Source organism: Capricornis sumatraensis, chromosome 1, assembly GCF_032405125.1.
Source record: "Capricornis sumatraensis isolate serow.1 chromosome 1, serow.2, whole genome shotgun sequence".
In the NCBI taxonomy this organism is placed as follows: domain Eukaryota; kingdom Metazoa; phylum Chordata; class Mammalia; order Artiodactyla; family Bovidae; genus Capricornis; species Capricornis sumatraensis.
In genome coordinates this window covers 178,032,883-178,056,176 of record NC_091069.1, presented here as the reverse complement: position 1 = coordinate 178,056,176, position 23,294 = coordinate 178,032,883, and the positions used below count along the sequence as shown (strand labels likewise).

The window sequence follows — 23,294 nt, the reverse complement described above, 5'->3', positions numbered from 1 at the left end:
CAATTTTATGAAATAAAATTCATCTGTTTTTCTCTTTTGTTACTTCTGCCTTTGGTGTCATAGCCAAATGCAATATCTTAAGGTTTTTTCCTCTAACAGTTTTGTTCTTTTAAGTCTTACATTTATGCCCTCAATCCACCTTTAGTTAATTTTTGTGTATAGTATTTCGTAAGGGTCCAACTTCATTCTTTTATGTGTCAGTATGTGATTTTTTGCAGCACCATTTGTTGAAAAGAATGTCTTTTCCTACTGGATGGTCTTGGCACCCCTGTGAAAAATAATTTGTGTGTGTGAGGGTCTTTTTCTGAATTCTGCTTCATTCCATTGGTCCATATGTCTGTCTTCATGCAATAACAAACTGTTTTGATTACTGTGACTTTGTAGTAAGTTTTGAAATGAGAAAGAGTGAGCCTTTCAGCTTTGGTCTTTTTTTTCATGGTTATTTTGGCTGTTTGAATCCCTTTAGATCCAAATGAGGATGGGTTTTAAAATTTCTATAAAAAATGTCATTGGGGTTTTGATAGGAATTGGATTAAATTTGCAGTATTGCTTTAAGTACTATTGACATCTTACCAATATTAAATCTTCAACCTATGAATACAGGATGTGTTTCCAATTATTTATGTTGTCTTTAATTTTGCTTATCAATATTTTGTAGTTTTCATGGCCCAAGTCTTTGACCTTGTTGGTTGAGTCCATTCCTGTTTTTTTTAATGCTATTGTAAATAGAATTGTCTTCGTAGTTTTCAGATTGTATGTATATACAACTACAACCGATTGTTAATAGAAATGCAGCTGATTTTTGTGTGTCGACTTTTGTAGGATACAAAGCAGTGTCCCATTGCTTTGCTGTATTCAGTAGTTCTGACAGCTTTTTTGCTGAGTCTTTATTCATAGAAGGCAGAGATAATACTGCTTCTTCCTTTCCGATTTGATGCCTTTTATTTCTTCTTCTTGCCTTATTGTTCTGGCTACATCTTCCAGTACCATGTTGAACAGAGGTGGTAAAACTGACCCAAATTAAACACAATATACATTCAAGTTTTCCCCTGATGTTGCAAGCCTTCAGCAGACTCAAGATTTGCAAAATTATATCAGACGGATTATGCCTGTACAGCCGTTGCTTAGGTGGGAGCGACAGATTTCTGGTGTTTCTTACTCTGCCATCTTCCCAGATTGTCAATTATTTTTAATAATCAGATAACTTTATTAAAATTTTGGCATGACTTTAAAATGGAGAACCATGTCTCTCAGACTTACTATTAAATCATAAAATACACTTTTCACGTAGCTAAATATTATTATTTGGGTAGTTATGAAAATCATGATTTGAATCGAATTCATGTTACTTTTCAGAGCTTTCTCATATTTAATAATATTTTGTGTTTTACAGAAATACCGGTATCAGGATGAAGATACACCCCCTCAAGAACACATTTCTCCACAAATCACTAATGAGGTGATAGGTCCAGAATTGGTTCATGTCTCAGAGAAGAACCTGTCAGAAATTGAAAATGTCCATGGATTTGTTTCTCACTCTCATATTTCACCAGTAAAGGTAAGATAATAACTTAATTTTGTTGCTATGAATTATTTGTTACTTTTGTTATTAATGCTTAGAAATGTTCTTTAATGTATGATTTTCCGACCTTAGTTGTTTCTGGTTTTTATAGTTGTAAGAAATTTCATGTTATTTATTAGCATTCTAAAGATATTTTAAAACTGTATTTTATAAAGAAATTTTATTCATTGATATGATCTTGAAGCCTAAGAGTTCTCATGAAGGAAATAGGTATTATATTTCAAATACCCACAATGAAATATTTTTAAACTTGTAAAAAAATAAGTTAGTAGGTTCAGAAAAAGAGCTTAACAGTATCTTAAAGTTCAACATGTGGCTTTACCTGACACCATCCCCTTGTTTCTCCCCTCAGAAGTAACCACAGTCCTGGTTTCACATGTTTAGATTTCTAATCAGTATATTGTTTCTTTGGCCTGTTTTTGTTTTATATAATTGGAATTATACTACGTGTAATTTCAACTTGCGTTTTTTGCTCAACATTATATTCTCAAAATTCATTATTTTCATTGCCCTAGAGTTTTCTTTTTTATGAATATACTATAATTTACCTTACTTTTGATGGCTGTTATTTTCAGATTATTACTAGTGTTAAAAATATGGTTAAAATTGTAGGTTATATATAACATCTTTACGAATAACACCAGATTATTTTTCCAACTGGTTGTATAATTTATATTTTCAACAGCAGTATGTAACAGTTTTAATTGATCTATAGTCTCAGTTGTTGTTTTTTTTTTTCCAAAAAATATCCAGCTGTTTTGGATTTGAAGTAGCATCTTACTGTGACTTTAGTTTTTATTGCACTGTTTGATAATACTGATCATTTAGATTTCCTATTCTGTGACATACTTTCTCAAGAATTTTTTTCATTTTTTTATTGGCTATTTCTTTTTACTGATTTGTACAAGTTCACTATATATTCTGGATTCTAATCCTTTGTTAGTTGTAATGTATTTTATATAAGAATCATTTCCTACTAGTAAACCTTAAAGTGGATTTTATAATTCTCTTTGAGGGATGAATTCATATTACTGGTTTAAAAGTTTAATGATTATATAGTATCACTAAGATTTTTAATTAATCGTTTTTCTAGGTATTTGTCCATGTCATATTTACTTTGAAATATTTTCAACATCCTATTTTTTTTAAATGTCTACAGCATATTTAGGTGTAGCCCCTTTTTCATTCCTAGTATTGATTTATGCCTGTTCCCCCCCTTGATTATTCTTGCCGAAGAAGGGTCACTTTCAGAGAACCATGTCTTTTACTAGAAAACAGACTGATGGTTGCCAAGGGAAGGGGGTTGGAGGAGGGATGGATTGGAAGGTTGGGACTAGGAGATGAAAGCTTTTATATGTAGAATGGTTAAACAAAAAGGTCCTACTGTATAGCACAGAGAACTATATTCAGTATCCTATGGTAAACCATAATGGAAAGAGTATTAAAAATGTATATATGAAAAAAAAGTATATATATTTATAACTGAATCACTTGGTTGTACAGCAGTAATTAATACAACATTGTAGATCAACTGTATACCTAAATAAGTAAATAAGAACATGTCTTTTAAAGAAATCTTCTCCTGTGTTCCTCTCCCATGTGCTGCCACAGCCGCCCCATTTCATATACACATATACATATATATACACACACACACACATGCTTATGTACATATATAAATGTGTGGATAGCCTCCATATCAGTCAAAGATTGTGTTTGGCAGAGGCAGTCTGATCTTCCCCTGGAAGGATAAATGAAAGTAAAGTACACAGGGGGAAAAAATCAGTTGGCTGTTAGTGACAGAGACAGTTTTCCTTCTATTTTTTTCCCTTTCTCCTCTTACCAGTATTATTTTATTTTTTCCTACTTTTCATGAGTTTATTCTGTTTGATATATTTTTCCCCCCTAGCTTCTCAGTTTGGTTGCTTATTATGTTATCAGCTTTTTATAATGCTATTTGAATTTGTAAATTTTCCTTTAAATAGCACTTTGTCTGTAACCTACAAGTTTAATATGCAGTGTTTATCATCATTCAAGCTTTTTATTTCCATTGTGATTTTTCTTTGCCCCATGAGTTGTTTAAAAGTATTTTAATTGCATTGCATGCATGCTCAGTCATATCTGACTCTTTGCAACCTTATGGACTGTAGTCAGCCAGTCTCCTCTGTCCATGGAATTTTCCAGGCAAGAATACTGGAGTAGGTTGCCATTTCCTACTCCAGGGAATCTTCCCATCCCAGGGATTGAACCCATCTCCTGTGTCTCTTTCACTGGCAGGTGGATTCCTTACCACGGCACCATCTGGGAAGTCCCTTCATGTGTTCCTTTCAATTTTATTTTTTCATCTCTTTTCCTTCTTACTAGCTTGGAAGTTGTTCTGTTTCTTTTCCTTTAATGGTCATTCTAGAAATTGTTTTAGAAGCTTTAATATACATGTTTCACTTACAGAAATTCAAACAATAAATTTACTCTCATTTTGAACAACAAAAGAACCTTAGAAGACAAATTTTAAGCACTCCTTCCTGCTTTCTATGCTGTTCTTATCAGCCTATGCCTATTTTCTCTTGACTGAATTAATAAAACCTATTTCTTCAGTTGAAAATCCCTCCCAGGTATGTATGATTCTTGTTTCTAATATTTTGGATTTTTGGTGGTTATAATTGTTAAAAATTGTCCAAAGTCAGTTTGCACACACTCAAGCTCTCAGTTTTTTTGTAGGTGTTTGGTAGTTACTTCTGTAGGTATGCAGATTCTCATATAAGCAGACATTTAAACAGATAATGAGCCAAGTAGCATAAAGTGTTATATATAGCTTCTTTAAAATTTATTTATTTATTTATTTGGCTGGGCTGCATCTTAGTTGTGGCATGTGGGATCTGGTTCCCTGACCAGGGATTGAACCCAGTTACCCTACAGTGGAAGCACAGAGTCTTAGCCACTGGACCTCCAGGGAAGTCCTTAGCCTCTTTAAATATGATGAAGCCTCAACTTTCTGTTGTTGCAAAAAATGCTCACTCGCGGCAAATAAAACAATATTCCAGAGACCAAGATTTTGTTAAACAGAATTTCTGGACATCTTGGGGATTAAACCTAAGGTGCTATCCCTAAGGCTCTAAGCCTCTTCAGAGACTTTTCTTTCCCTTGTACATGAGTGGATTGCATCTTTAATTCAGCCAGTCCATATAAATGAAGTATAATGAATTTCAGCAGTGAAAGCCCACTTCATTCATTATGTTTGGGGAGCTTTTGGTGTTGATCAAAGATTGATATAACAAAATTCCTACAGTAGCCATTTACTTTATACTTAAATGTTAGCTGACTGGTCTAAGAATGTGAATTCTTGATTAGGACAACTGACTGTCCATAAAGTAATGGTTCTCAGCTGTGGCTGAACATTGAAATCACTTTAAAAAGTTTTAAAATTTATATCTCAGAGATTATGATTTAATTGTTCTGGGATAGAGTCTAACTTTGGAGAGATACAACAGTTCTCTAGGTGTTTTCTGATAGATAGCTACTGTTGAGAAACACTGCTCTCGAACCTAGCTTAACTGAACCACCATACACATCTTTACTGTCTGTCTTGAAGTATTTTAAAGTAAATTTCTGACATCTCTTAATTTAATCCTCACTCTGCAGTGAGACTAAGTATTTCCAGTTATTGAAAGAGAAAATGTTATTACTTTTTAAAGATTTTCTTTCACTTGCTTCCTTAATTTGACTCCTATTCTCCTGATTTTCTTACCATAAGAGAACTAAGTCAGTTTTGCCATATTCTTTTGGTATCTGCTTTAAAAATGCTTTTGTCCATTGCAGTTACTTATTAAATGATAAAGGATTATATCTCTCATCGCATTTTCCCCCTTCCTGGGCTTTTTAAAGACAAGTTTGAAAGTTCAGTTCAGTTGCTTAGTTGTGTCTGACTCTTTGCGATCCCATGGACTGCAGCGCGCCAGGCCTCCCTGTCCATCACCAACTCCCGGAGCTTGCTTAAACTCATGTCCATCGAATCGGTGATGCCATCCAACCATTTCATCCTCTGTCGTCCCCTTCTCCTGCTTTCAGTCTTTCCCAGCATCAGGGTCTTTTCCAGTGAGTCAGTTCTTCATATCAGGTGGCCAAAGTGTCGAAGCTTCAGCTTCAGCAGCAGTCCTTCCAATGAATATTCAGGGTTGATTTCCTTTTAGGATTGACTATTGGGGACTCTCAAGAATCCAACACCCCAGTTTAAAAGCATTAATTCTTTGGGACTCTGCTTTCTTTATGGTCCAGCTGTCACATCCATACGACTACTGGAAAAACCATAGCTTTGACTAGAAAAACTTTTGTCAGCAAAATAATCAGAACAAGATCCGGTTTTCCCCACAGTCAATATCTCCCATCAGGAAGCTTCCATAAACCTCTTATCCTTATTCATCAGAGGGCAGACAGAATGAAAACCACAGTCACAACCACAAAACTAACCAAACTGATCACATGGACCACAGCCTTGTCCAACTCAATGGACAGCCTTGTCCGCACAGCCATGCTATGTGTAGGGCCACCCAAGATGGACAGGCCAGGGTGGAGAGTTCTGACAAAATGTGGTCCACTGGAGAAGGGAATGGCAAACCACTTCAGTATTCTTGGCTTGAGAACACCATGAACAGTATGAAAAGGTTGACAGAGGTTTATTTAAAGAAGTATGTTATGGAGCTTAAAATTTCCTTTACTATTAGTTATAAACCACACCTTTTTTGTATTTTATCTTTTCTGAAATTGGCTTACGTCTTACAGTTTGCTGGTGTTATACTATTGCCATAGTGAAGTGGCAGTTTGAGTATTGGTATGCAAATCTTTGACAAATTTTGGTTAAAATCAATAAAATACTAGCCTCAAAGCACCTTAGTGTACTATGGTAATAATTCAGCTGGTCTCATTGGAAAGCAGCTGAATTTATCAGTCCTTGTATGCCATTATCTTGCTGTTTCTCGTTTTGTTTTCTTGTATAAGATATTAACAGCATCAGTCTCTGAAATAGTTATAGATAAACTTCTGGTGCAGTTAGGTAGAGAAATTGGATATCATCATTGTATTCTCCGTTTTTCTTGCTGGCTCTCTTGATTTATATCTGGGAACTGATAAGGATTTTCTTTACCATTAGAAGAAATTACCTAACTTCTCTTTCACCTGTTTCTAAGTCATACTTTACATCTTACTGTTTTTAAGACAGTTTTTTTTCCTGTTATAAACTTGTTTTACACATTTTCTCATGTTAAATTTTTTTTTAAACCTGATACATAATATTACATAGTATATATGTACTTTGATTTGATGAACACTTCTGGTGTTCACTATTTGTTATTTCCATTTTTACTAGCTTTCATAAAGAAGGCTGTAATGAATCATCATGGGGCATGTAAAGTATGTTTAGGTTGTTTTCTTAGAATGGTTTTCCAGAAGTCAAATTATTGGGTCAGAAATATAGACTGGATTTTTGAGAGACTATTTTCTGATACATTTGTAATTTAAGAATTATTAAAACTGCGCCACTTGGGGTATTTCTTCCTGCTTCTCCTGTCTCATGCATAGATTAAAATTTGAGGAGGGAGCATAGAACTGGGGTAGTATAATAGCAAAATGGAGGTTACTTTGTGTTAGAAACCAAATTTTTAAAAAGCAGCCTTATTTTGACATAAGGCAAGTTTTAATTAAAAAAAATTTTTACAAATAGCTGCAAATGTTTTAGGAAGCTTAATAATGAAGTATGTTTTATTTAAAAAATATATAAGATTACCAGATTAGCAGTCTTTTTTTTTTTTTAAAGCTAATATAAAGAGCTTCGCAACTTTTATAGTATTGTGGTTGGAATGAAGCAAGTAACAGTGTACTATACATAGAGTTCAGTTCAGTTCAGTCGTTCAGTTGTGTCCTACTCTTTGCGACCCCATGAATTGCAGCACGCCAGGCCTCCCTGTCCATCACCAACTCCCGGAGTTCACTCAGACTCACGTCCATCGAGTCAGTGATGCCATCCAGCCATCTCATCTCTGTCGTCCCCTTTTCCTCCTGCCCCCAATCCCTCCCAGCATCAGAGTCTTTTCCAGTGAGTCAACTCTTCGCATGAGGTGGCCAAAGTACTGGAGTTTCAGCTTTAGCATCGTTTCCCTTCCAAAGAAATCCCAGGGTTGATCTCCTTCAGAATGGACTGGTTGGATCTCCTTGCAGTCCAAGGGACTCTCAAGAGTCTTCACCAACACCACAGTTCAAAAGCATCAATTCTTTGGCGCTCAGCTTTCTTCATAGTCCAACTCTCACATCCATACATGACCGCTGGGAAAAGCATAGCCTTGACTAGATGGACCTTTGTTGGCAAAGTAATGTCTCTGCTTTTGAATATACTATCTAGGTTGGTCATAACTTTCCTTCCAAGGAGTAAGCGTTTTTTTAATTTCATGGCTGTATATGGATTATTATTTTTTTAATTTGAAGTTACCTTTGAATAGTAGTGATTTGCTGAGTAGAATGTAAATTAGACACTACTTTTGTTGTTCACAGTTCTTATGAATGTTAATAGAAAAATAAGATTAATAGATGATTGCTTTAAAAATCAACTGTTAGAATATTAGTTTTATTTATTAAATAACATACATTTAGCATTTATTAAACATCTGTGCTGATAAGTTTGTTAAACTTCAATGATTGGTATTTTTTATGGGGAGATATTATAACATGGTATGATGTAACATGAAAAAGAGAGAAATTAAATTCTTGAAGTATTCTAAAAAAGAAAGTTGACGTTTGGACAAGTGCTGAAGGATATGTACAAGATGTCAATTCAGAGAAGACAGTTACTGGAGAAAATAAGTACAGTGGGAGGGTGATTGTCTGAGGAAACTGTAAAAATGCAGAGAAGTTCATGAACTGTAGCTGATGTTTAGGATGGTGGTTAGGAAATGAGGACAAAGTAAGAAAGACCTTGATCCTGAGCTTATGAGTGGCCCTATGAAGGTTTTGCCACCATGAAACATGCTGTAAAATAATCTATCAAGGTGTTGTAGTGTTAATGCTGATTCTCTTTACTGAAGTAATGAATGAAATAAGATAGTGATTGAAAGTTACTTAATTCTGTTTATAGCATAAAACATAAAAGTATGATTTGGACTTCCCTGGCAGTCCAGTGGTTTAGACTGTGCTTGTACTGCAGGTGGCACTGGTTTAATCCCTGCTTGGGGAACTAAAGATGCCATTAGGTGTGGCCAAAAAAAATTGATTATTTTTTTAAAGTAGTTGTGATTTAGGACTCTAAAAGGGAAGTTTCTTGCCAGTGCTAAACAGTTTCAAGAAAGAAGCTGGCGACATAATGTTGAAAAATCCTAACCCAAAGGATACGGACATAGTGGGTAGATTTCTGAGGTATATGAGAATCTTTAAGGTTAGATTTTAAATAGTTCTAAATATAGTCATATGATAGATATGATAAAAACAATGTTTAAGATTCTTTAACTGAAAATGATCTAAGAATTAGGAAAAATGGCCAGAACTGTAAATTGAACAAGTAAAATCGCAGCCTTTTTCAAAATAGATTTGAATCTAGAAGGAGTGACAAGGGTGCGATGACTTAGTATAAGATGTTACAATGGACATTGGAGAAATAAAAGAGTTCATGTTTTGACTTTGTCTTCGGTGACAAGGAAAATTATTTTTTATGTGCAAAGTAAATGTAGTTGAGGGACTTGAAATTGAAGACAGAACCAGGTATGTGAACAGATAATTACTTTAAATAAGTCTATCTTCTAGCCTGGAAGCATTTAATCCAGTAGTACTAACAGCAGCAGTTAGTAGTTTTTTTAATACTGTGAGAAACGGGTAGCAGAAGAATGGATATAAGCAAACATGTGGCTTTGGAACTAAAGGCTACAGGAATAGAATCTTTCCCACTTTGAATACATACTGAGTACTTTTTGAAATCAACTTTGTTTTCACAACTCCAGAGCATCTTAAAATACTGTTGAATTTTATCTTTCTTGGATGACTCATGTACTAAGTTGAGCACACAGTTTGCATACATTATGACCACTAGATGGCGCTCATACAGAAGGAAGTTGTGTATAAATGATCAGGTAAATAACAAATCTATGTTATTAAACTTCTTAGTTTAATCTTTTCTTAACTTAGCACAGCTGCATGTTTTAAAATTTAGTAAGCCATATTATAAAGATAAAAAGGTAGGAAAATGTTATGTTGCATTTATAGTATTGTTGACTTTGTGGTTACTTAGTAATTTTTTTCTAGTATTTTAGAGGTTCAGTATTGTTTTTCCTCTCATCCTTCAACCTTTAAAATATTTTCACCAAGATTGTTTAATCAGTGCCTTTGTTACTATATCTTAAAGTCTTCTGGGTTTATTTGCAAGTTTCAAAATGTATGTAAGTAATTGAGGGCCTATCCTGTAGAAATTTTTGAACTGTCTTTATTTCCGTATATAATGTTATAAAATAAACATTTCTCATAGTCATGAATTTTTCATGATCATATTTAAAGTATAAAAATCCACTAAATGGATATACTTTGTTTAATTATGCTTTCTGCTATTGTGTATGTGTGGGTGTGTGCGCACGCGTGCGTGTGCACAGTCAGTTGTCTCCAACCCTTTGCAACGCTATGGACTAGCCCTCTAGGGTCCTCCGTCCATGGAATTTTCCAGGCAAGAATACTGGAGTGGGTTGCCATTTCCTCCTCCAGGGGATTTTCCCAACCCAGAGGTCGAACTTTCCTGCGTTGGGAGGTGGATTCTTTACCACTATGCCACCTGGGAAGTGTCCTCCTCATGTTTAGAGTTCTGCTGTAGATAATATTATCGTTCTTTGAAAAAGAAAGATTAAGCTATACAGAAAAAAGAATACTAGGTGTGGAGTATAGCTCAGTAGTAGAGAATTTGACTGTAAAAATAAAATGTTAATTCTTCATATATCATATTAAAATCTTAATAGTGTTCTCTTCGGTGATTTAAACATTGTGTGGTATTTTTTAAAGTATACTATTTTAAATAGACTTTTCAAATTCTATAATTAAAATTTTGTTTTAATGCAATAGAGTATCTTTCAGCTTTGCCACATGGGTTGGGTTATTTTAAAGCAGAGATCAGTGAGGACTTGGGTGCCTTCTGCTTCCCAATCAGATTGTATGAAACCAGTTGTGAGTTAGGTACATACACGGTTTTGTGTGCGGGTGTTGACTGTGGGCAATCGATGAGATGATCCTAAATTTCTGTAGCTAGGTAATGGGACATTTTCATGAAGGAACCTGTCTCAAAGATTTTTTTAATGTCATTGGATTTACATAGGAAATTTATATATTGCGAAGTATTTCTCATCCCGTGTATGGGATGGAATATTCTGTTAGTTTTTAATTGTTCCCAATTAAAAGCTCCCTAGCATAAGAAATTATTGTATATGAATGACTGTATGTTGATACTGTTTTCAACTTGGGTAAGATATTTGCATTCAACATTTGTTTTCAATATCATCTTTACCAATCCAGGGTAACAATCTATATAAAATCTAGGTTTCTACCCTAGTTTTCCATCATATATGGGTCAAGACACACATTTAGGGGCAAAACCAATTACTAGAGCATTTGTATAAACCACACTAATTGGGCTTCCAGGGGGTGCTAGTGGTAAAGAATCTCCCTCCCAGGGCAGGAGACACAAGAGACACAAGTTTAATCCCTGGAGATTGGGAAGATCCCCTGGAGAAAGAAAATGGCAATCCACTCCAGTATTCTTGCCTGAAAAATTCCATGGACAAGAGGAGACTGGCAGGCTATAGTCTATGTGGTCACAAAGAGTCTCACTTGTCTGAGCCCACAACCAATTACTAGAGCTTTTGTGTAAACCACACTGATCAGTACCTGGTCCATGGTAAGATTTTTTATTTTTAGGGTTTTTTTTTCTTTAGAGAGTATTCTTAGTTCTTTGTCTACCCTTAGTGTTTGCTCTATTCCCCTAGCCCCAAATAGATAAGACCAATCTGTGTATGGCCATAAAATTGCCAGCAACTGTTTGTGGAGTCCTTAGGAGAAAGCAAACTTTGCTATAATCTATCACAAAACATATTACTTCCAGCAGTCCCACATGACTCTCAACCCTTTTGGGGCATGTGTTTGTATCTCAGAGGTGGAATCATAGAGACAGTGTTTGCATCTTTTCTTGCCAAATCAGGATTTGTAGTAGACCTAGAGGTTGTGGTTTGCCAATGCCACATTCCAGTAGGCTGCATTTAGTTGGTGCCAGTAAGCAAAAGTAAGCAAGATTTTGTAGATCTGCATCTGAAAAAAAATATTCATGGCTGAGGTTGGGAATTATGATACAGTTATATCAACTTTAAAATTGAATTACTCAACTACTAGTAAATTTTGAAGTAGCATTTTTATTCACATATTGCTTATAATGGCAATATATTGTGTTATATACTAATGTAGCACAGTATTAAGCGGACAGATTTAGGAGTTTCTGGTTCTCAACTTGAGGGTGCTTATTTAGGGGCTATTTAAAAGTGAAAATTCTCAGATCTCCCATACCCCTAAAAATTCTGATAGGGAGAGGATACCAGTCTGCATTTTTTTTTTTTTTTTTTAGCAAGCACCCTAGGTGATTCTGAGGTGGACTGCTGTGTGGAGAAATACAGACCTAGATATTAGGTGTTAGAAAGTATCTATTTAACAAACAGTGTTATTTTGTGAACCAGAGTATTACTTATGTAGTATTTTTATAGAAAAAATGTTTTATTGGCTATAAAATAAAAAATTTAACCTTTTTGTATTTTTACAAATTCATAACTTGATAATCTTAATGTTTATAACATATTTGAGAAGGATGATGCTGATAACGCTTTTTTAATCGCAGAGATACCAGAAGCCAAATACTTATTTTGCTAATTATTCTGTTTCTGTCATCAAACTCAGTTAATCAGAGCACTTAAGACCAATACCTTACATAAAATGGTCAGGTTACATTCCAAATGGACTTCTCTGTGTCATTAGCTCCTCAGAGTTTAATGTAGATGGTGCCTTTTAAAACCTTAGTGCTGTTTAATGTAAGTGCCTTCTCGATGTAGAAATTTATATCTGAATGAAAAAGACTCCTTTAGTAAAATTGTTTTAAACAATTAGAAGTATTGGCAGAGAGAATCTTCTTGTATTTTTAAATTCAGTTCATATTTATAATTTATTTAAGCAGTGAAGATGCCATTGGATTTTACTTCAGACTGTGATTGAACTTGGTAATCCAGGGTTTCTCCACCCAGTGCATTAAATCAGGCAGCCCCAAAGGGTCTTAGTAGTCCAGTGTTTATAACATCCTTCTTTACCTGCTAATCGAGCTCACTTCCTGGATTTCAGTCCGTCTAGTTATCAGCTAACAAAAGAACAGCTTTTGGTTCCTGCAGACGCTGGTGAAAAAATAATCATGAGAAAGAAATCCACCTTATGCCGTCTTTTTTGCCTACAAATATAAACTCAGCCATCATACAGCTAACAACAGGTACAGAGGAAAGATGCAAGCTCTTTCATGGGAAGAAATTACAGAGAAAATGAGCATCCTTTCTCAAGGTTTTTATTTTCCCTGATCTACAAGTGATGCTGCTGTAATTCTAGCTGCAGTTTTTACCGATCATTCACCACTCAGCAGCTGGTAGAGAAGTAAGACTGCTTGGCAACCACCTGCAGGGCTGCAGAGATGAATTACATTTTCGGGAACAACACACTTCTATACTCTCGCGCCAGTCGAGGAGGCAATACTAGCTCTAGCCATGGCTCAGTAGGCCCAAAGCAAAAACACTGGGCAAAAAAGGGCTCATCAGATGAACTGCAAGCTGAGCCAGAACCTTCACGCTGGCAGCAGATAGTTGCATTTTTCACTCGAAGACACAGCTTTATTGACTGCATCTCGGTAGCCACCAGCTCCACCCAGGTAACATACCACTTGTTGAAATTATTTTCAGTATATTTTGGTTTGTGTTGCTTTGCAGAAATGTATTAGTATAGATTTCTTCTTATTAAAACATTATCTTACGCACTGAAACCCTGGGTGCGCAGAAATGTGTTTTTTCAGTCCCATCTATGCAGCTCTTTAGCACAGAATGGGAAACAAAAATATTTTCCCTTTTGCTCTTATGTAATGCCAAACAAAACAGCCTCAGATTCTGTTGAATGACTTCTCTAAAAATATAAAGCCATTCATACATAAATTAAAATGTGCATTAATAATGCTTGTCTCCTTATTTTCAGACTGTGTTAAATGCTATAAAGTATGATGTCTGACAAAAGAAAATATCTGTTTAATTTTTATATGTCATTAAATAACCTCAGGGAGATTGTTGCAGTGAATAAGCAAGAAAATTTGAAGTATTTTTATTTTCTAGTGTTTTGAGAATAGATTAAATTGAATACAGTTGGCTATTATTGTACATGCTAATATCTTAAAGTTATTATAGTATGGCTTATTCAAAGGATTTAATGAATCCTTCCATTTCTGTAAATAAATTACCTAGGGTTAATTTGAGAGCAGTAAACTTGCATAACTACATGATAATAATAAAATTTTATCATATATTCAGTTGACAGTTCAAAGAGCTGAGTAAACACTAAAAGTCTCCAAATTTTAAAAAGATGATGTAAAACAACTTTTTGAGGAGTATTAAAAATGTAAGGAAATACAAAGTTAATAATTTGATGAAATACCTATTATTTGGTATTAAAGGAGGATTGGGGGAATATTTTTATTTTAAAACATGGTTTTAATAGATATTCATTCAACTCTAGTAAAAATGAAAGCATAACAATTAGTCTAATTTAAAAACAAGATGAGAATGCTGTTGTCCTTTGACATCAATCATATTTAAATTAAAATGTAGACACATACCTTAGGGCCTTTTTAAAAAATATTCATTTAATTGAAAACCATCTTTTAAAAAAAGAATTAGAAGCAGCATAGTAAGTATAAAGTAACTGTCAAAGCTTCTTGGTTTTGGTTTTAGAATTGTCTTTCAATAATTTTTATTTTAAAATCTTAAATTTCTTAAGTGAAAATATTGTACTTGTTTTTCCTACATTTTTGAGAGAGATGAAATTACTTGGTTAGGGAGAGTCATTAATAGTTTATAAGTAGGCGGTGAAGTTACTTAAAACTTAAGAGGCAGTGATTCATTTAACCCTTAGATTGACTTCTGCCCCAAGAATTTAACTAACTTAATTTTAACTGCAATTACATATACCAAAAAGGGACACAGGGGCTAAAGCGTGGCATTGTTATTCATTGTGGATTAATAGTAAGTGATATTTCCATTGTCAATGAGAAAATTATATTAAAAACTTCAAATACACACTACTATATGTGTATATGCACAGACATAACCATTGATATATAATTCATCTTATAAAGGACATACAAAAACAACCAAATAGTTTACATAGAAAGCTATTGAAACCACACAATTTCATTATAGTTACCTAGGAGTTGGGCCATAAAGGTACTATTGCATTGCACTAAAATAGTCAGGATTTTAATGAAAACTCTATTTGTAGTTGATCCTACAATGCCATTTAAAATTTTATCTTCCTCCCATTTGGTTCATATCACTTAGGTATACTGACAAATGACTTCTTTTTATTTCTTTCAGCCATCTTTCTGTTACTTATTTTGTCTTTTTCATTACCTTTGTATTTCGTATCTGTAAATATAGACTTTAGGTCAGAGTTTTAGCTTCTATTTCTCCAGCTCTGGAGTACCAACATAGCATTTTTCATTCTGTGTTGTTTTCCTCACTGATGAGTTGGATATTTTGTATGTCAAAATCTTTTGTTGTAACTCACTGAAATTCATTTTACAAGATGAAATGTAATAGGACTGAGAATGAATGTGAGACCTATTTAGATGTTAGTTAATCCTATGATACATTTTTATGTTTCATTTACTGACTCATAAGTTTTATTTTTTAGCACCAGAGGATTTTTATATTGTTAAAACAAAGTAGATTAATGAAATTTTGTAATTTATTGAGCATATGCTATATACCTATGAATATATATGTACAGTAGTGTTTTGTTCTATCATTATAAATAGCAACAGTGATTACCAGGTCTCCTGTTTCACTATTGTCAGAAATATTCTTTTCTAAGATTTGATAGGAAGATTAACTTTGATTCTAATTCCTTATAACTATGATGTATGGTGCTTTTATGGAGAAGGCAATGGCACCCCACTCCAGTACTCTTGCCTGGAAAATCCCATGGACAGAGGAGCCTGGTAAGCTGCAGTCCATGGGGTCGCTAAGGGTCGGACACGACTGAGCGACTTCACTTTCACTTTTCACTTTCATGCATTGGAGAAGGAAATGGCAACCCACTCCAATGTTCTTGCCTGGAGAATGCCAGGGACGGTGGAGTCTGGTGGGCTGCCATCTATGGGGTCGCACAGAGTCGGACACAACTGAAGTGATTTTGCAGCAGCATGGTACTTTTAGCATTCTGGAGAGTTGTTATTAAATGCAGTTTTACTAATTTGAAAGTAATTACTCAGATTTAATATCCCATCAAATGTCCTCTATAAATAGAAAACTTACAGATTCACTTAAATTGCTCATCTGTTTAAGATATTTGTGTTTACAACTATGATTTTGTGTCAGATTCTACTGTAACATGTGGAACTTAGTAGAAAAATCATTAATATTTTTTAAATGTTAGGAAAGCCAAGTGATTATAGACTTATCCAAGACCTCTCCCTCAGCTTCTCAGATGGGGCTTGCCGTGAAGTTGGTGCTCAGTAAATGTTCATGGAATTGACTGATAATTAGTTTTCATTTCTTTCACCTAACACCTTGTTATCTTGTGACCTTCCAAAATATGAAACCTAATCTGAAACCTCTTGGGTACCTATCTTTATTGGATTCACTCTATTGCCATCATAAGTGCCTTTGATTCTTCACTGTAGCCCATCTCTTCCTCACTTCCCTTTTCTTCTTCTCTCTTCAGATTTTCTTCAAGCTACACAAACCCCCCGTCATTTCCTCACCTCTTTACCCAGTGATGATAACCATACAGTTTGTAAATTGTCACTAATGTCTGTCATTTGGCTGCATCCCAAAAGTTTACATTGTGAATTTTTTTTAAATGTTAAGCTAAGATGAGTTTCTTGTGCATTACTTTACTTTGGTGTAAGTTTTTCTATTTTGAGCTCCATTACTACTTATGTTCTTAATTTTGATTAGTCATTATAGAAAATGTGGGATACTCATTGTCGAGCCCTCCTCAGTTCCTCATCTCAGCCTTCTTTCTGTTTTTGTATTTATGATCCTTTGATGTCTATTTGCTCTGTCTTATTTAGTGTATGCAACTCTGTTCCTATCTGGGACCAGTTTTTATATTCAGCAAGGCTTTAAAGAAGTCTGGCATAGTACTTCTAGACTTTGCTGCTTGGTTATTTCCTAAGTAAAAGCTTTTATCTACTTGGTGATGTCAGTGTTTATTAATGAAAATTGTAGCCATGTAAGCTTTGAACAGCTGTAATGTGGTAGATCACTTCAAATGTATATTTAGCAACTGTTCCCATATTTTGGGTCACTTAAGAATCCCTAATGTGGATCATTAGAAATGTTCAAAAAGAATTTCCTACCTTCCCCAGACAATTGACATGCCAAATTAAGCTGAAGATAGCAAAATTTTCTTCCTAGGAGTGAATGAAACAGACATAATGAATTACCATAATTGAAGCAGAACAATAAAATTTTAACAGGAGTGAATATTAGCCACATGAATTGAATAATCTGCTTTTTAGAGGAAAAAAACTCTGTCGTAAATTGAAATATAAGAAACCACTGTTCATTTAGATGCCCATTGTTCAGATACCAGAAAAATAGGCTAATTTATATAAAAGCATACTATTTATCCTAAACAGGTACATTCTGGAGTAGAAAAGATTTAAGTTTTAGGAGCATTGGATATACTGTCCCCAAAATGAAGACAATAACATCAACTTCATTAATTGATTAAATAGTTAAATGCATGTAACATATTTAGTACAGTGCCTGGCAGCTATTATTTTTATTATTTTGTTTTATTATTTTATTTTTTATTGCTTAGTTTTAATAGTCTTAAAATTCAAATTAGATAATTAGGAATTACAGTACCTAGGATAGTGCAGTTCATTCAGACATTCTGTACACTTTTAAATCCTCAGTTGCAGAATTTAAGGGAAGAACCCCAATGAGCACTTCAGATTCTTGATAAGCCCGCCAGTTCCCTGATCTTGCCTTCTTTCCCAACACTCACTTCTGCAAATGCTAAATCAATCACAACTAGACAACTAAAATTTAAGTGATTACCCACCTTTTACTAGGATTCCCAGATGGCTCAGTGATAAAGAATGCCCCTGCCAATACAGGAGCCACAGGAAACACAGGTTTGATCCCTAGGTTGGAAAGATCAATCCCTTGGAGGAGGAAATGGCAAACTGCTCCAGTATTCTTGCCTGGAAAATCCCATGGACCGAGTGAGGAGCTTGGCAGGTTGTGGTCCATGGGGTCACGAGGAGTCAGACAGGTTGAACCAACTAGCAGGCACACACCATCTTTTACCAAGCTTGCCATCAGGACTAATTTTATATTTTGCATTCCTTTCATCTTAACTGCTACAAAAAATCCAAGCCTTCCAGATCACTGTCACTTATTTCCTTATCTCTGTTTGACTCTGATCTGTTCTAAACTCCCGTTTATCTGTGATCTCCCAATTCTTTTCATTGTGCTTCATTTCTTTGGAACTCCTAGTTCATGATCACCAAGGTTTCCTTTATCGTCAAACTCTTCTGTGATGGTTTATCTCACCTTTTTTCTCTCATAGAAATCTGGCATTCCTCCAAGATTACTGTTTACCTTGGGACCAACAAGTGGAGTTGATGTCTTCCTTGCTTATTATTGATATTTATGGATGATTGTAACTTCTCTCTTCAAAAAATGTATCTGTCATCAGACTGACAGTGTTTTCTACTCCCTCTCATGTCTAGTCATATACATCTTATGCATCTAGTCATACACATCTGCTCACTGATGATTTGAACCACCGTTTACACTGATGATTTAAACCAAGGTTTACTATCTTATCTTTGTCCACTATTCATGTAATCATTCTTTGAGATTTTTCAGTCTCCTGATGTGATCCTTCCAAAATCTTGACCTCTCAGTTCTTTGATTATCCTTACCTCTAGGATTCTTATTTTTTTCTTTCACTTGAGTGACCTGCTTAAATGGTTATATTAAGACCTCTTTAGGGACTTCCCTGGTGGTCTGGTGGCTAAGACTCCATGCTCCCAATGCTGGGGGCCTGGGTTCGATCCTTGGTATTTAGTGCAACCAAATAAATAAATAATTTTTTTTTTTAAAAAAAAAGAACTCATTATCATTGAGTATATCACTTACAAAATCTCGGTTGCAAACATTTCAAAGTGACTTCCTTTCTTTTCGGCTCCTCTCCTCTATAACAATTTTTCTTTTACCCTCTAAAGACCTCCAGCCCAACTTTTTACTATCTGTCACTTCTTTCATGTTCCCACTTCCCTCCTTGCCTTGGTCGAATTCCTTGGCCCATAACTTCAAAGAATACCTTTCATAACCTTAACTTGCTTGCTCCTTTGTCACTTCAATGGTAAGATCCAACCTTGGTTAATTGCATCTCTGCCTCCTCCACATTGGCTCCAAAGCTGCATGTTAAATTTCCAATACCTGTTTCCTGGCCCTCATTCTCAACTGATGGTCTTATTCTGTCTCCCATCCTGTTAAATAATCCGTTTGTGTTCTTAAATCTCACCCATCACTTTTGTACTAAATCTTCAGCTTTGACTTTTCAGAGAGTTCTGAAATTTCCTCTTCATTGCATTATCTGCCTTTCTCTCTGTACTGGAGTATTCCTATCAGCATACATACTCAGCATAATACCTCTCATTAAAACAACCCTCTTGGAGTATAGACTGTCAAATCCAGGGATCAATTCTCAGTCTGCATTTAACTTGACCCTTCCACAGCTTTTTACACATTGACTACTCACTCCCTCCTTTAAATTCTTTTCTCATTTAACTCTTAAACACCATTCTCCTTACTCTCCCAACCTCAATTTCCTTTGCAATATCCACCTCCTCTTCTTAACTACTAACAGAGTAACTCAGGGCATCAATCCTTGAACTTCTTTTTTTATACTCATATTTCAGTTGATCTCATTCAGGTGCCCTTAATTAACATCAATATTCATATCTTCAGTCCAGAGCTAATTAATCCCTGTTCACTAGACTTGTATATCTAGCTTTCCTAATCCATATCTCCACTTAGATTGAGTATCTGAAAGTTAATATGTCAAAAATAGTTTCTAATATTATTTTTCCCCCATCCTCATTTAATCACTGAGATGGTGAAGATAAAAAACCCTTGAGATCATCTTCTGTTCCTTTTTCTTTTGCTCACACAATTTAATAGCAAATTCTGTTGGCTCTGTGTTTAGAATATATGATCTAACCACTTCTCGCTACTCTATAATGACTAATTAAAATTATTTAATTTGTTGCCTGAACTACAGCAGTAGATAATCTATTTGGACTCCCTGTCTCCATTCTTCACTCTCAGCAGTCTGTTCTTTACCCAGAAGCCAGAGGAATCCTTACAGAATGTCAGTTCATGTCATTATCTTGTTTTTATCACTTCCATGGCTTCCAATCCGACATATAATAAAATCCTAAGTCCTTCTTTACCATAGTTCAAAAGGCCCTTTATTATCTAGTCCCTGGCAGTGTCTGTAATCCCATTTCCTATTGCTCCCTCACTTAATTTGCTGTATTGGCCTTGTTCCTATTTCTCAAATAAATTAAGCATGTGACTGTCTCAGAACCTGATGTTACTGTTTCCTCTGCCTGGAACATTCTTTCCTCAGATATTCTCATAGTTCATTTCCTCACTTCAGATTTCTGCTCATCTGTTACCTTCTCGGAGGATCTTTCTAGATTCTTATCTAAGGTAGCAGGCACTCCTTCATTCCAGACATCACTGTCCTTTTATCTTTTTAAACATTTTTCCTCATAGCACTTAATGCTGCCTGACTCTTTATTATTATATATTGTTAATCCATCTGAATTCTCTCTTAAATGTTTTGTGAAACATGTCACACTTCCGTGTTACACTGATCCTCCAGCTGATGATGCTCTTCTTGTCTACCCTTCACCTTGAGGAGGTGAGGCAGGGAGAGGAGAAGAAGAGAAAAACTATTAAGTTTCCTTATAACTAGGATGAATGTATCACTCACTGACCAAACTTGGAGTACTTTTGATAGAAAAGGGAAACTTCCCAGGCAAACAGAGGCATATGGTATTATTATCTATAAGCTTTTATCTTATGACAGTTCCTCCCAGGCAGCAGGTCTAAATATTCACACCAAGACATTTCCACCTTGGACCAACATGAATTGGCCTAACCTTATCTATATACATTTTAAACATTTGGCCTCAGTCCTAATGATAGTTGTATTTTGAAGTGGTCAAATATATATATGTATAAAATACATTCATGTATTTACTTAAATGTATTTAAATATATATTTTTTTCTTCATCTCTAAAGAATGAAATTGCTTATATTCAGCAGTGTAATGCCTTTGTATTAAACTGGAAGATAGAGTAAGAAGATAATCCTCTTAAACTACTTTGGAAATACCAACTCTGATAGTAGAATACATTTCCTGGAGAATGGGTAGAAACAGTCTCGTTGAGTAATGATTACCAAGCAATCAAAGTTAGGATAAAAATTATGTTATACTGGTTGTGAGATGCTGTCTCTTGACAAAGTTGAATTTCCTACTCAAAAGGCCAGTACTTTTGATAAAAATGCCATTACTCAGATTTGGAAATTGTTTCCCTTTATACCCAAAACATAACTACTCAAAAATATGTTTAAGTGGTGTTTAAGACCCAGTAATTTGGGCGCTAGAAAAGCATAAAGATGAAGATTAAACAAAAAGTTTACAGTGATTATATTCACTTAAAAAAAATACCAGATTGACCTTTAATCCAGCAGTTGCACTCCTTGGCTTTCATTCAGATGAGTTGAGCACTTATGTCCACATGAAAATTTGCACACAGATGTTTATTGCAGCTTTATTCATGATTGCTAAAACTTGGAAGCAACCCAGATAACCTTCAGTGGGTAGATAAAATGTTATTAAGTGTTAAAAAGATATGGAAGAACTCAATAAGTGCATATTTCTAAGGGAAAGACACCAATCTGAAAACGCTACACATTCTATGCTTCCAACTATATGACATTCTGGAAAAGGCAAAACTATGGAGATAGTAAAAAGATTAGTTGCCAAAGTTAGGAAAGAGGGAGGGATGAATAGAGCACAGATTTTTAGGCCAGTGAAAACTATTCTGTATGGTACTATAATGGTGGATACCTGACATTATACATTTGTTTAAACTTGTAAATGTACATCAGGAATGAACCCTAGTGTAAACTATGAACTTTGGATAGCAGTGATGCGTCATTGTAGATTCATCAACTGTGCAGTGTACAGCTCAGGTGGGAAATGTTAATAATGGGGATGCAGTGCATGTGTGTGGGCAAAGGTTATATGGGAACTCTGTACTTTCTACTCTAAAGTCTGTTAAAAGAACATTGATAGCTTGAGGCGGATTAGATTGGCTATTGTTTGAAGAACTGAGTAAGCAAAGTTTGTTATATAAGCTCTTCATAAATAGGAAGTGTGTTGTGTACATCTTTGTAGTTTCTGTGTAGTGTCATAACTGTTGTTGTTGTCCTTTTGTCAAGGAGGGCTCAGGTGGTAAGGAATCCACCTGCAATGCGGGAGACTTGGATTCGATCCCTGGGTTGGGACGATCGCCTGGAGAAGGGAAAGGCTACCCACTCCAGTATTCTGGCCTGGAATTCCATGGACAGAGGAACCTAGCAGGCTATAGTCCATGCAGTCTCAATGAGTTGGACACAACCTAGGAACTTTCACTTTCACTTTTTTGGGTCAAGGACACATAGCAATATATATGTTTTATTGCATAAACTGCAATTTGCATATTTTAATGTCTAATATCTAACATGTATGTATGTATGCATGATATATATAGTTTTAGGGTTAACTTTTAAAATAATCTGTTAAGAACAGTACTAAAAAGTGACAGGCCCATAACCTCTGGGGTCAGAATAGGACATTCAACATGCACAACATTTTTGCTCTTTTCTTATTTTAAGGAGTATTTGTTTTCATGAGAATTGTATTCCATACCTGTTATCACAACTATATTTCAGTAATCAATTGGGTAATGATTTAATACCAAAAGCTGCAAAACCAGAAGCTTCACAAGAGCTGATAGGATAGATGTATGTTTTCTTATATCCCTAGAGCGTAGAGTGGTGAATTGCCGGGGTCCTGCCCTGGTGGATCCAGGGTAATTTGAAGGGGAGGAAAAACTTACTTATTTAGAACTATAAAAGATTAGGAAAGAATAGTGTAGTGGGGAATTTAGTGGAGAAAAGAGGCTGAATAACTTGGTTTACGTGGAAAACTAATAAAGTTCCAAGACAAGGAACTTGCACTGTCTATGTTAGGCCACCGGTGCCCACTTGAAGAGCAGAGGGTGCCCCGCCTTAGGCTCCCTCCTAAGGGTCTTAGAAGCCAGGGCAGAGCCTCCAC

At 35.1% G+C, this 23,294-nt stretch overlaps 1 protein-coding gene across 5 annotated transcripts in view; it reads left to right on the top strand.

Moving 5' to 3' along the window:
- Nucleotides 1-23,294, top strand: part of DLG1 (discs large MAGUK scaffold protein 1) — a 268,658-nt gene that overhangs the window by 93,023 nt on the left and 152,341 nt on the right. For 4 of the 5 annotated variants that reach the window (XM_068969640.1, XM_068969650.1, XM_068969555.1 and 1 more), the window contains exon 1: nt 13,302-13,535. In XM_068969640.1, the coding sequence (XP_068825741.1) occupies nt 13,302-13,535 (234 nt within the window). Of the gene's footprint in view, nt 1-1,393; nt 1,559-13,301; nt 13,536-23,294 lie in introns of those variants that run through there. The other variant, XM_068969482.1, reaches the window with a different exon arrangement.